This window comes from Manihot esculenta, chromosome 12, assembly GCF_001659605.2.
Source record: "Manihot esculenta cultivar AM560-2 chromosome 12, M.esculenta_v8, whole genome shotgun sequence".
In the NCBI taxonomy this organism is placed as follows: domain Eukaryota; kingdom Viridiplantae; phylum Streptophyta; class Magnoliopsida; order Malpighiales; family Euphorbiaceae; genus Manihot; species Manihot esculenta.
The window spans coordinates 693966-707936 of record NC_035172.2 but is presented as its reverse complement, the minus strand read 5'-3'; the positions used below and the strand labels follow the sequence as shown (position 1 = coordinate 707936).

Below are 13971 nucleotides of genomic sequence, written 5' to 3'. Positions count from 1 at the left end.
TTCATGATTGGATTTTATAGTTTGAATATTTCAAATGATTTTAGTTTACATTGATTTATTATGTTTTTGTTTAATTTCTATTATGTTAGAATATTTAGTCCTCTTTTATACTAAAGAAATTGATAAGCAATCCATATATTTATTAAGCAATGAGGAGTTTTATTACATGTTTAACAAATTTTTTTTAAAAAATATATGATAAAATTTTAAAATTAGAATTAGATTGCAATATTTTAATTTATTTGATCTATTAGTTTATAATTTTAATGTTTATAAATACCAAATTGAAAGTTATTTTTTAAATTCATAAGCTAAATTTATATTTTTTGAAATTTAAAGTTTATTTAATATTAAAGTTGAACTTCACTTTGAAAAAATTTTAAGACGATTCACAGCATTAACACATCCATTAACATGACTGAGAACAAAAGAAACTAAAAATGACGATTCAGACACAAGCAACAAAATATTTTTTAATCATGGCATCAAGTTCCTAGGATCTTCACAGAGGGTTAGGAGTACGAAGCTTTATTAGTTGTTGTTAGAAAATAATTTTACAAATTTATTTAGCTCTTTTTCAATTTTTAATATAATATAAAAATTAATATAATTATTTTTCTCCCTTATCCTTTTGTTAGCTTCTCGTCTTCGATTTTTCCTTCACTTTCTCTCATTTTCTTGCTTGCTATCTCATTCAGTGAAATCTTCAATGGAGCGATACAGAACTCTACAGATTGTACAAAAATCCCCAAGTTCGCGAGTCTTCCTTTTGTACCTTAATCGTCCGTCTCATCGCAACGCCCTCTCACGCGAATTCTTCACTGAATTCCCCCTCGCCCTATCTTCTCTCGACCAGAACCCTGAAGCCAGCGTCATTATCCTCTGTGGAGCTGGTGATCACTTCTGCTCTGGTATCGACCTCAAAACACTAAACTTAATCACCGACCATTCTTCGTCCAGCGACAGAGGCCGTGCCAACGAGAGACTCCGACGAGAGATCAAATTCTTACAGGATGCGATCACTGCGATCGAGCGCTGTAGGAAACCGGTGATCGCTAGTATACACGGAGCGTGTATTGGCGGGGGTGTTGATATTGTGACCGCCTGTGACATTAGGTTTTGTACTCAAGATTCATTTTTTTCTGTTAAGGAGGTGGATTTAGGGATCACGGCAGATCTCGGGACGCTTCAGAGGCTGCCCAGTATTGTCGGGTATGGTAACGCGATGGAATTGGCTTTGACGGGTCGGAGATTCTCGGGACAACAGGCCAAGGAGTTGGGTCTGGTATCTCGGGTTTTTGGGTCCAAAGAGGATTTGGATGAGAGCGTCAAACTTATTGCCGATGGTAAGTTGCTATTTTCATCCTTATCTCTATAGAATTATAGAATATTTAAACTTTTTCTAAAGCGAATAACTATAAATATTGCCTAGTGTTTTTGTTATAAAATAAGAATTTGAATGTTCATAGCATTTGAATCGAATTCTTGATTGTATGTACTGTGAGACTATACGCTACTCAAGCAAATGATTGCATATACGTATGCTTGGTCCTTGGTGGGATTTGATTTCGTGGTCAATACTGCAACATATTACAACCTCAATCACTGAGTTGCTGTCATTTAGCCTAGTGGAATGAATGCCGATGTGGTTTTATCTTGCACGTTATAGTTTCCACTTATGCCTTTTGTGGGAAAATATTGGAGATGCCCTGTAGATGGTTGGTATTTGGTTAGATTAGTTGTAGATGTATCTGGGGAGGTCTTATTTTTAATTCTTTTTGATGTTTATTTGAATCAGCTAACTTAGCATTTACATCAATTGTTATTTTCTGAGCAACTGAAAGATAGTTTGTTGTGATTTGAGCAGGGATAGCTGCAAAGTCTCCTCTTGCTGTTATTGGGACAAAAGCTGTCCTGTTAAGAAGCAGGGACTTAAATGTAGAACAAGGACTGGATTATGTTGCAACTTGGAATTCTGCTATGCTTTTATCTGATGATCTAACTGAGGCTATAAAAGCACATATCCAGAAAAGAAACCCCGTCTTTGCCAAGCTTTAACTTTGCCTTGATGGCTTATGCTAGAAACTGCACTTTTTTTGTTCTTTTTCCCATCCCCCTTAGCAAATAGAATAAGTGGTGCGTGTTGACCACAAATAAAGGATATATTTCTTTATCATTTTTGTAAAGGATCCTGTATTTTCTGTCAGATATTCTTACTATAACTGTAATAGCCCTGATTGTATACTGTATTTTCATATCAATTAATGCAGATGATATATCAGAACATTGGTTATTCCTATTGGATTTTGACGACTGAGCTTCCACCACTTCAAAGAGAAGTGCTGGCTATCACTTCAGAGTTTCATGGAGAAGACTGAACTGTGGTTCTACAGGTCAGATTGAATTCATAGTAATTTCATTCTGTCATGGTCACAAATTATCATGTTTAAACAGTGCACTTTTGAAAAACTCAGTTCCAGGGATTGGAAATCATGGTCGACAAATACAAATGGTGGAAAAGAAAGAAGAAAAAGGGAAAAGATAAGTGTACCTGCTCATGACTCACACCTCATAATTTTTGTTAGTGCTTGTCCTTTATATCTCTTCAATGCTCTATTTATTCCAACACATTAGCTACTATCAATTACTTGTATCATTAAAGTATGTGTAAGAAATGGAAACAGATAAATGCTTAGTGACATGGGATGTGCAGAAAGATAAGTATCCAAGGTGGACTACAATATAGCTACCTTGCTTTTGCTTCAAGTGTCAAATGATATATGCTTTGTTTTTGGATCATGAAATTGTCCATGTCTCTTTTCATACCTTTTACACCAGATAACCTAACTTTTTACATATGAACTGCACAAGAAGGAATCAAAGCGGCTTGCAGCCTTGGCCTTGCACACTCTCCAATAAAAAGTATGGGGGATTATATTTTATAAATTCAATGTCTTATGGATGTTTAACATATAATCTTACTTCTCATTATGGAAAAATATAATTTAAATAAATTTTTGTTTTTTTTTTTAAAATTTTAAATAAAAAAATTGTTAGAAATAAAATCAATTGTATTAATTTTGTTGGATTATAAAAGGAGGATTATGTGAGGGTAAACATATATTTATGATAGATTCTGCCTCTAAATTCAGTTATCCCTGTCGCCATCTTTAGTTTCCTTTTTGATTTATCTTTAAGGGATGTGACTTCATAATTTCTATAATAATAATAAATATGTACACTTTCATCATTAACAATAATAATAACTATTATTATTATTATAATGTATATTTTAAATAAAATTAATATACATCCATAACTTATGAATTATAATTGAAAAAATATATATTAAATAAAATTGATTAGTTTTATTAGCACTATTAATTAATATGTTTTTAGTTTTTATATATATAGTTTCATATTTAAAACTAATTAAAAGTAAACCGTATTACTGAGCAATTGTCCATAATTTTAATGCATCTTATTTTTATCTTATTATTTTGTCATCAATTAATAATAATAATGAATATTTATATTTTAAATAAAATTTATGTCTGTTTAAATTAACTCAAATTTTTATTAGTACAATTATTTGATTTCCTAATTCTCTTAATATAATAAAACTAAAATATTAAATGAGGTCACAACATATAACTGAATTTTAATAAAAAGATAAATAAATTAAGTAAAAAATAACTAACAAATGTATAAGCGTAATCCCATTTCAAAAAAAAAAAAAAGTATAAGCGTAATTATAGAAACATAAATAAATACCAACTAAATTTCTATAAAAATAAATCTACTCAAGTTTAATAAAAAAAAATCTATATAAATCTAAAATCATTACAATATTCATTCATCAAAGCTTAAAATTTATAATAAAGAAGTAATTGAAGACTATACACCAAGGTGAATATTTTTATTATTTATTTTATTTTTATTTTTTTTGTCGTGGACAAAGTGTATAGTTAAAACAAAAAGGTAGAAGGAGTGCAAAGAAAGAGGTAGAAGAAAAGGATGGATGACGCAGAGAAAGGATAATGAAAATAACGAATGGAACACAATAATGCCATGAGGAACAACAGAAAGCACACACATATACAACAATGACCATAAACCCACAATCCTCTAGTGTATTCTTCTACTCTTTCTTTCTTTTTTTTTCTTTTTTTTTAAAAAAATTTTTTTCTTTTATTTTATGATCAGAGCTATTTTGGAGATTCTGACGATGACCATTTTCATAATTCACTTGGATCCTTTTAGATTGTTGTAAAAGTCAAAGCTTTACCAAGTTTCCCACTAATCTATAGTTTCTCCATTCACTTGGATCCTTTTAGTCTGTTCTATCCTTTATTCTTTACCATACTTACTATGCCCGCTTTTAATTGATCGTTGAAGGAGTTTTTTCTTTTCCTGTGTGCGTGAGTGGTGATTTTTTTAGTAAAAAGGTTCGGCATCTATTTTTTTTTTGCCTTGGAGCCCTTGACGTATTGGACACTGTAGCTTGAATCCTACTCTTTGTAGGCCTCTAGCCAAAAACTTAATTTAATGGAATTTACCTTTGGACAAAAATTAAATTCTTTAATATTTTTTTTTAATTTCCAAAAAACTATATAAAAAGAATGTAATAATAAGAAAATAGGTGTTGATATAAATATTAAATTTTTAATAATTAGATGATATTTTAGTCAATCCCTATATATTATTAATATTCACTCCATAAAATATTGTAAAACGAAGTATGCATGCATGATGCAAGATTTTCATGTGATCGTTGCTTTGCTTGTTGGCTCCTCCTTTTGAAGTGCCGTTTTAGCATTGAGTTTTAGAATTTTTTTTTTTAAAGAAAAGCGAATATTTTTATAATTAAAATATATTTAGTTAAAAATATAATTTCCTTCATAATAACTTTAAAAGGAATGTAACCACTGTCAAGCACTCACTTTTTCTCCCTACATTCAACTTTTAAATTTTTTCATCCTAAACTTTTCGTATTAATCAACTCTGAATTTCACTATCCCAACACGAGCTCAGCCTCACAAGAGCAGTATTAGTTCAAGGCCCACGAAACCTCTCTGATGGGTTGGACTGATTTCTCTAACTCTGACCCAGTCTTACCAAGTGAATTGTATCACTCGTAAACTCCAATATGCTCTTTATGAGTTCCACCTTGAAAAGTGATAAGAGAAAAAACAGCAGGTTCCAATCACCTCGCAGCTCTATTCATACACATACTGAGAGAATTAAATGGCTGCCAAACATCAAGCAAACGTTTGACACTTTCGTATATACTACATATGAGCCTAGAGATAGATGACAGTAGCTGTGAGGCCATTAGGCACCACTAATGAATAAAAGAAAAAGGATAAAGGGAGAAAGGCAACTTCTCGCACTCAAATTTTAGACACACATAGAAATACCTAGAACTCTCATATTAATATTTCAAAAAATTTATAAAATCATGTGTACTTTTTTATAATTTTACCTTTATTTATTTATCTTGAATTTAGACTGATGATGATGGAATTTAGAAAAGAATTCAAAACAAACAAGACATTATCGCTAAGAAGAAAACATGGCGTAGTAAAAGCTGGCCATTTGTATGCTTATCTGCTAATGAGTTTGAAATGTGAAATTGGGATGCAAATGCAACAGAGTTTGAATGGCTCAAAACCCATTTGCCATTCATCAGATTTTTATTGTCTAAATCTGACAGTATCACATAAAAACACCGCAATTTCCTCCTTTTCTTGATTTAGCTTCCAACCCAGAAATTAACCTCCTGTAAATGACCATCCAGAGACTTCCATCTCTGCATCAGGAATATGCTTTCTTTTATCATTTTTCTAATAAAAATGAAGGATTGCCCTTTAAATACCATTCTTCATTTGTGCCTCAGCCTGCAGCCTCTGTCAATACAAAGCTCCATTTTCCCATTGAGTCGTCATTCTTGAAAATCTTTGATAGAAAGATGGCTCTCAAAGCTGTTCATGTCTCTGATGTGCCTAGTCTCTCAGATAATGCAGAATTTTCCCTCTGTTCCCCTCGTTTCACCAATAAATGTAATCACATCTTTCTTTTTCTTTCTTTCATGTCTTTACTGTTCTTGGATTTTTGTATGGTTCTTTTTTGCTTGGTGGGTTCTTTTTGGTGAATGATTTTTTTTCTTTTTGGTTTCTTTTGTTTTCCAGGTGTGAATAATCATGAAGGGGACCGTGATTGCACATTTAAATTCCCAAAATTTGTGGTGATGGGACACAGAGGTAGTGGAATGAACATGTTGCAATCTTCTGATAAAAGAATGAAATCTATTAAAGAGAACTCAATCCTCTCCTTTAATGCTGCTGCTAAATTGCCCTTGGATTTCATTGAATTTGACGTTCAGGTGAGAATGAGATTTCTTGTTCTAGATTTAACTGGTTAAAATTATGATGAGCCTGTAGATTTTGAGAGTGGTTTGGGTGAGGTGCTTGAAGCTCTTCACCAAACAACAAAGTGCTGAAATGTTTCTGTCTTCATCTGCCAAAAAACCTGACGCAGATTAGCTCAGGATTTTAGAATTTTGTCTGATTCCATATGCGGGGGATTGATGCTTTCTGTACCTGGACCATTTTTCTTTTGTCTGATTCTTTGCCTGTATTTATGATATGTGTTCATTTTTGTTGTATCTAATCTCATCCAGATTCATCTAGCTAAAACTTTTGTTTGGCATTTTGTTTGTCGGTGGCCATAAACAATCGTGAAACTTTATCTCTCATTTGCTTGTTTGCATTTCAAGACTATTTTCTCTCTCTCCCCCCTGAAAAAAAAGTGTACTTTTGAAGGGAACTGATGAGAATTTAAATCAGCTTTTCTAGCAAGTTGTAAGTTTGTTGAAGAGAATATACTTGTGAATGTGGACAATTTGAGGGAAATTCTATGCTTGGGGATGTATATACCTAATCACTCAAAATAAGGATGTATATACCTAATCAATCAAAATAATATACATATGATAGTTTCACTTATAAAAATATATTAGTGGCTTACTATTAATCAGATGCCTATACATTTTAATGCATGTAAGAATCTTACAACAATTTAATAGTTTGGAACCCTATGAATCTAATAGACATTAGAGTAAGTCTCATCTCTTTTTGTTTTTTTTCATGGAGGAATCACTCGTTTATGCTTTGGTCACTATGAACCGACTTCAAGCAAGTATTTTCTCAATATTAATACAGTAAATGGAAAAGGAAAAAGAGATAGATTGAATCACGAATAAGAGTTTGGGCCATAGCCCAAACCCAAAAGCCCAATATCTACACCATTTATTAATTTTCACTATTTTTTGCATTTTTTGCTCCTTCAAATGGGGAAATTTTCTGCTTGTGCTTTGTAGTGATTGTCAGGATTACAATCTCCATTGAAGGGTACTGATTAGTTTATTTCTGGTGTTTTGTTGTGCCCTCTTTTTTTTTTTTTTCTTTTTCTTTTCTTTCTTTTACTTTTGGGTGAGGGAAGATCCTTTGAAAGGAACAGTAAACGAAAAAAAAAAACATATTTGTTGTAGGTGACCAAAGATGACTGTCCAGTCATTTTCCATGACAGCTTCATCCTCACTGAAGACCAGGTCAGTTCTTTCTTCCCCTAACCCACTGTCACTGTATCACTTTAAGCTTCTTGCTTTCATGTTATTTTATATTGTTGTTGGATATTGATTTCAGGGTTCCATTGTTGAGAAAAGAGTTACAGACCTCACTTTAGCTGAATTTCTCACCTATGGACCACAGAAGGAGCCTGGAAATGTAACTCTTCATTTTTCTCTTGTTTGAAATTGATTTATATAGTATATTGATAGCGTACTTTGTATTTACTCTATTATTCTCATCAAACTTCAGGTCTCAAAGCCATTATTTAGGAAAACAAAAGATGGGAGAATTTTTGAATGGAAGGTTGAAGAAGATGATCCTCTTTGTACACTGCAAGATGTCTTCCAGAAAGTTGATGGTTCAGTAGGCTTCAACATTGAATTGAAATTTGATGATCAAACCATTTACAAGCTGGAAGAATTCACTCACATTCTTCAAGTAATCTTGAAGGTATTTTTGCTTTGCAGCTTCTGTTATTTAGCAAATCTGAGCTTTACGTTAAGTAATGGCTCATACATATATACTGAATTACAATTCCAGGTGGTGTTGGAGCATGCCAAGGACAGACCTGTCATGTTCTCCAGCTTTCAACCTGATGCAGCTCAGTTGATGAGAAAATTGCAGAACAAATATCCTGTAAGATCACTCGTCTCTTTTGCAATGGCTTTGCTTCATTCTGAAACTCTCATATTCAACATCATCATCAGAATATGAATGCTCATTTCTTCAATTCTGCATAAATGATCAATTTATGCAACTCATTGATGTGGAAACTCCAGGTCTTCTTCCTGACAAATGGAGGATCTGAAATTTACACAGACACAAGAAGGAATTCATTGGATGAGGCCATTAAGGTTTGCATGGAGGGTGGCCTGCAAGGAATTGTATCTGAAGTCAAGGCTATCTTTAGAAATGCAGAAGCAGTAACAAAAATTAAAGAGTCTAAACTTTCTCTCATCAGTTATGGCCTGTTGAAGTAAGCATAGAATTGTTTCTGTTATTCTGACAACATCTGCCAAGTTCTTTCATAAATTTTCACTAGCACTGTGATAAAAATCTGTGCGTTTCGCAGTAATGTGCCTGAGGTAGTGTACGTGCAGCATTTGATGGGTGTTGAAGGAGTAATTGTGGACCTTGTTAGAGAGATTACAGAGGCAGTCCCAGATTTCAGTGACCCTGCAAAAGTGGGCGAAGAGTTGAGATTGTTAGGCAAGGAAGGGAAGATGAAAGTTGAAGCATTATGTCAAACACCTGGAGAACTCTCAGTAGACAATCTCATTTGTTCAGTGATTCAATAATCCTGCCAATGGATGTATGATTAAATTTGTAATATTGGGATGAAGTGAGAATGGGGTTGGTAAATGGAGATTGATCTGTATGAAAATGTGTGAATATCTCCAGCCCAGTTGTGAAGTTTTACTCTTGTAGCCTAAGGTTGTCTGTTGTGTAGTATACTATCTTCAGAGAAGCAGTTTGCTTCATGTACATGAGATGTAGTTATTACATATAATACTATGATGTTGTTCAATATAATGAATTGGAATTAGAGCTTGATGAAATGAAGATGTCACATAGATGCTTGGAGATTGACCAATTCCAATCTGGGACTGCCTCTGTAATCTCTGGGACCTTGTTCTTTTCTTTTGAGGCTTATTTTACATTTCTTATTAATATTAAATTATAATTTGTTTTGTAAAGTAGCATTTTTATTAAAAAAAAAAATATCGCATTTGAAGTACAATTGGAAATATAGAGAGAAAGGGAAAGTGCAAATAGAACAAGAAGCGAACAGTGAGTGAGGGTCTTGATCGATGGTCGACATTTTTATTTTTGCATGTATTTTTTTTTATTCGTTGGCGTGGGCTCCACTATTCTTTAAGGCTGTAGGAAGCCAACCGCTGCGGATGGAATATTTTGCTTTGGTCTCAGGCTACACCAAGTCTCTTGGTGGTTGTGTAATTTTGGTATTGTGATGCAAGTTTGATGTTTTTCTGGTGAGGCTATTCGTTGGAGATCTGCTTTTGATTTGGTTTGCATGTTTCAATTCTTATTCGAACAATGGTTGTTGGTTGGCTTTCAAAGATCAGTGGCGTCCACGTTATAAGTTCTCAATAGCTGCTTTATAACTATTATGAGACTGAAAATACTATGGATGGACTTTTTTTTTCTGTGTTGATGGTTATTGTCTGTGCTTAGTTTGATCTTTTCTTATATTTTTGGGCATTTCGGCCCTTCTACTGGACATGCTTGATAGTTTGGCGATTGGTTTCTCTGGTCTATTTGTTCGTTTGTCCGTCTATTTCGATGATGTTGGCTTGGTGGTGAATTACAATAGATGCTTTCAGATTTCTTCACTTGAGCTTGGATCAGTAGGTTTTGGTTGGACATTTTGCTTTCTGGATTTGGGTCAATAAGGTTTGTATCTGGATTCTTTATGGGCCGTTACCGTGCTTTTCGATACAAAAGTTTTTGCATGGTAAAAAAAATCGATTTTGTTAAAATATATTAAATTTAAAATTTATTAAAAATAATAAATATTTATCACTTTTCATAATTATATTCTAATTTTAAAATTTTAAATAATAAAATTATTATTTTAAATTTACCTCAATTGTAACTATTTATTTTAATTAAAAAATTTATAGTACATGTATCATGTCATATAGAATTATTTCTCAAAATACCTATTAAATAAAAAAAATTTAAATATTTACATTAATTCATATTTATATTTTAAATTTTAAATTTTGAATAATAAAATTATAACTAAAAATACTAAATTAAATAAAAAAAGTCAATGGTAAATTATAATATAATTTTTAAAGTTTTATATTAATAAATATATAATTTTTTAATTTAAATTTTATATTAAAGTACATTTATTTTATATTTATTATATATAATATTAAATAAATATTTATTACAAATAAAATTTTTACCATAGAAAATATTATATATTAAAAATTTTCATTTATACTCACAATTACTATGTTCATATTTTTACATATAAAAAATTATAGTTTATATTAATAATATTAAATAAAATAAAATATTACATTATCTTAATATATAAAGCTATCCCTTTATAATTTTTATAAAAATTTAAAAATATTAACCACATCTCTTTTAAATTATTTAAAATATTCAATATTTTTATTTTGTTCATTTATATAAAAATAAATAAAATTATAATGTATATTAATTTATTTGTTGATATAATAAAAAATTTAATATTAAATAAAAATAAAATATTATATATTTTATATTAAACTAGTATAAAATAAAATAAAAAAAGGAAGTAAACAAAATAGGATACTATTAAAATAAAAATATATATTTTAAGAATTATTTTATTAATCAAATAAAATTTTTAGAATTATATTGTAATTTTTTATAATTTTTAAATTTAATTTAATACTTTTAATTATAATTGTGATAAATTAAAAAAAATTAAATTTACTATTTAACATTTAAAAATTTATATATAAATATAAATTAAAGTAAATGTTTAAATTTTTTTTAATTTAATAAATATTTTAAAAAATAATTTTACGAAGTATAAATTTTTTAATTAAAATTAATTAAGATAAATTAGATTTATTATTTAAATTTTAAAATCAATATATAAATATAAAAAATATATACGTTTCAATTTTTTGATTTAATAGAACTAAATTAACTATATTTCCTTAATTTGTATAAAAGTACTATTCCTTAAAGGAATAGTAACTTTGTAAATAGGCAGAAGAGAGCTCAATTTCGAAATAATCATGTACAGTGAAATCCGTCGAGCTCCTATTTACTGTACTCGCTTTCGGCACTTCGTGTCACATCGGCACAAGGACGCACGAAGCATATCGACTCCAGTGAAAATGAGGATGGTGGGATTGACCGGTGGAATAGCGTCGGGGAAGAGTACAGTCTCCAATCTTTTCAAATCCCATGGAGTTCCCGTCGTTGACGCCGATCTCGTTTCTCGGGTATGCCGTTTTCTCTTCTCATTTGCTTCGCTTGCTTACATAATGTTTCCTTTTCTTGTTTGCTTTTCCCGTGTTCGATTTAGCGAATTAACCTGACCCAGCGGGAATTAAGAATGCAAATGGTTTAACTTGATCTTGGCTGGTTGATCTCTATATGTATTCAGCATTTTTTTCACTGAATTTTTCGAAGGTTTTTTTTTTGTTTTTTCTTTCTTTCTTTTTTTTTTCCCCTTCAATTGAACTGAAGTTAGGAGAGTAGATTATTTCAGTTTTCAATTAACCATGACAATTTTAAGTAACATTTGATGATTGAAATGATAGGTTATTGTATATCGAACCAGGCTGCAAATAATGTCCCTGGTTACTGAAATTTTTTTTGCAAGTTTATACCTATTTGACAGCGTGGTAACGTCATAGTTGAATTTGCCTTCTTGATGCTTATTTGATCTTACACTAGATGTTGTCCATTCCTTGGGATCTTTCCTGAACTTCTCTTCCTGTTACATTTCCAGGATGTTCTAAAGAAAGACACTGATGGCTATAATAAGGTTGTTGCAGCATTTGGAGAGGAAATCTTAGAAGCCAATGGGGATGTGGATAGGCCAAAACTGGGCCAGATAGTCTTCTCTGATCCTGCAAAACGTCAACTTCTTAATCGGTACTGATAGTTGCTGTGCTTCTGTTTTATGTTGAATCATGAATATTCTATGCCTATGATCAATTGTTAGCCAAATAGTTTAACAAAATTTACTTGTAGAATTTGCAAATGCCAATTACTCGCTAAAGTTGGAGTTGTTAAATATCTCGTGTAATTGATCATCTCAACTTTTTGGTACGGTTATGACTGGATGGTATATGTTAGAACTGTACCTTCAAAGAAGATATTGAATTCTGGAGAATGCCCCTTTTAATTTGGTAGTAATGCTGTAGCAAAGTTGAATATCATTTCCATAATCTTGGAGCAGTTTATTTTGAACGGTGAAGTCATATGCTCGAAATTGCTTATATGTGCAACTTTTGATTTCTCAAGTTCAAGTCTTGTTGATATAAATATTCTCAAATCGTGGTTACCATATCAAGTATTGGTTTGCCTTGATTTTACTGGGCAACTTTGGTAATGCATTCTAAGAGAGCTGCCCCGTACAATTGTCACAGAATATTTCACCTCCTCTTAACTCAGGTTCTTACATTCTTGCAGGCTTTTGGCTCCTTATATTTCTTCTGGTATCTTCCGTGAAATTTTGAAGCTGTGGTTGAAGGGATGTAAGGTAATTGTCCTTGACATCCCATTGCTATTTGAGGCCAAGATGGATAAGTGGACAAAGCCTATTGTTGTTGTGTGGGTTGATAGTGAAACACAGCTTCAGCGGCTCATGAAAAGAGATGGATCCATTGAGGAGGATGCCAGAAATAGGATAAATGCTCAGATGTCCATGGATTTGAAAAGGTCCAAGGCTGACATTGTCATTGATAACACTGGCTCATTAGAGGACTTGGAGGAACAATTCCAGAGAGTATTACTCAAGGTCACTAAGCCCCTGACATGGTCTGAATTCTGGCTTTCAAGACAAGGTGCCTTGACAGCCCTTGTTTTTATTGGAATTGCAGTTGTTTTTGGAAAAAATATTAGCGGGATACTATAAACAAAAATGTTTAGTTTTCAGAACTTCGTATCATGTCCTGCTTCTTGTTTTGGTAATAAAAGGGGGGCACTGCACCAACTACAAAAGAAAGAAGGCCTGGGATTCATTGAGAGGAAATGCTGAACATGGATCCTCCCTATGCGAAGAAAGAGTGAAACTTGCGAGATCCGTGGCTTGGTTCCCTTAGCTCTGCTTGGAGAAGCACCATTCATCTGCAGAACACCAGGGCTTGTTTTCTCCTTCCTTCTCAAGCTAGTTATACTTGTAATTTTCATTCACTCATGGAACCTTGTGTACTGTGAATGAGCTCCCTCAATTGTAATAATTTCAACTTTGTAAAATTGGTTGCTTGATCATCATTCAAGTTTCTAGATAATGAATTTTATATCATAAATTGGTAAAAAGGTTCACTGAATCCACCACAACAGACATCGTGACGTATGATTAAGAATTACAGATGCACAAATGCGCCATGGGAACATGAAGATATTAACACTATATTAATATCTTCATGGAAAATAATGACTTATTTTTTATTATTTAATTTTAATTTTAAAAAATAAAATATATTATAAAAACACTTATACCGTCGATCTGATCTGGCTGTCAAGCATTTAATTTTTTTTACTAAAAGTATCAAAATATATATATTTTCTAAATGCAGAAAATAATTTAGAGAAAGTTATTTTTTTTTAAAATAACTTATTTTTTTGATAA

At 31.7% G+C, this 13971-nt stretch overlaps 3 protein-coding genes across 4 annotated transcripts; all 3 read left to right on the top strand.

Annotated features, from left to right (window-relative positions):
• The first annotated feature begins 407 nt into the window (after positions 1 to 407).
• Positions 408 to 2297, top strand: LOC110628656 (delta(3,5)-Delta(2,4)-dienoyl-CoA isomerase, peroxisomal). 2 transcript variants are annotated; one of them, XM_021775444.2, is made up of 3 exons: positions 408 to 511; positions 699 to 1346; positions 1868 to 2297. In XM_021775444.2, exons 2-3 carry the CDS (start codon positions 710 to 712, stop codon positions 2056 to 2058), a joined length of 828 nt encoding a protein of 275 aa, XP_021631136.1. In that variant the 5' UTR covers positions 408 to 511; positions 699 to 709; the 3' UTR covers positions 2059 to 2297. The 2 variants fall into 2 exon arrangements, with proteins under 2 accessions (XP_021631136.1, XP_043805094.1); XM_043949159.1 differs by lacking the exon at positions 408 to 511 and having other exon boundaries at positions 614 to 1346.
• Positions 2298 to 5514: 3217 nt separating this feature from the next.
• Positions 5515 to 9190, top strand: LOC110627959 (glycerophosphodiester phosphodiesterase GDPD2). The gene is made up of 8 exons (XM_021774377.2): positions 5515 to 6062; positions 6192 to 6385; positions 7553 to 7612; positions 7707 to 7787; positions 7881 to 8081; positions 8172 to 8267; positions 8411 to 8607; positions 8704 to 9190. Exons 1-8 carry the CDS (start codon positions 5789 to 5791, stop codon positions 8927 to 8929), a joined length of 1329 nt encoding a protein of 442 aa, XP_021630069.1. The 5' UTR covers positions 5515 to 5788; the 3' UTR covers positions 8930 to 9190.
• A 2174-nt stretch (positions 9191 to 11364) lies between these two features.
• Positions 11365 to 13658, top strand: LOC110627960 (dephospho-CoA kinase). Its single transcript, XM_021774378.2, has 3 exons — positions 11365 to 11611; positions 12124 to 12269; positions 12810 to 13658. The coding sequence occupies exons 1-3, from the start codon at positions 11402 to 11404 to the stop codon at positions 13252 to 13254; spliced, it is 801 nt and encodes a 266-aa protein (XP_021630070.1). The 5' UTR covers positions 11365 to 11401; the 3' UTR covers positions 13255 to 13658.
• The last annotated feature ends 313 nt before the right edge of the window (positions 13659 to 13971 follow it).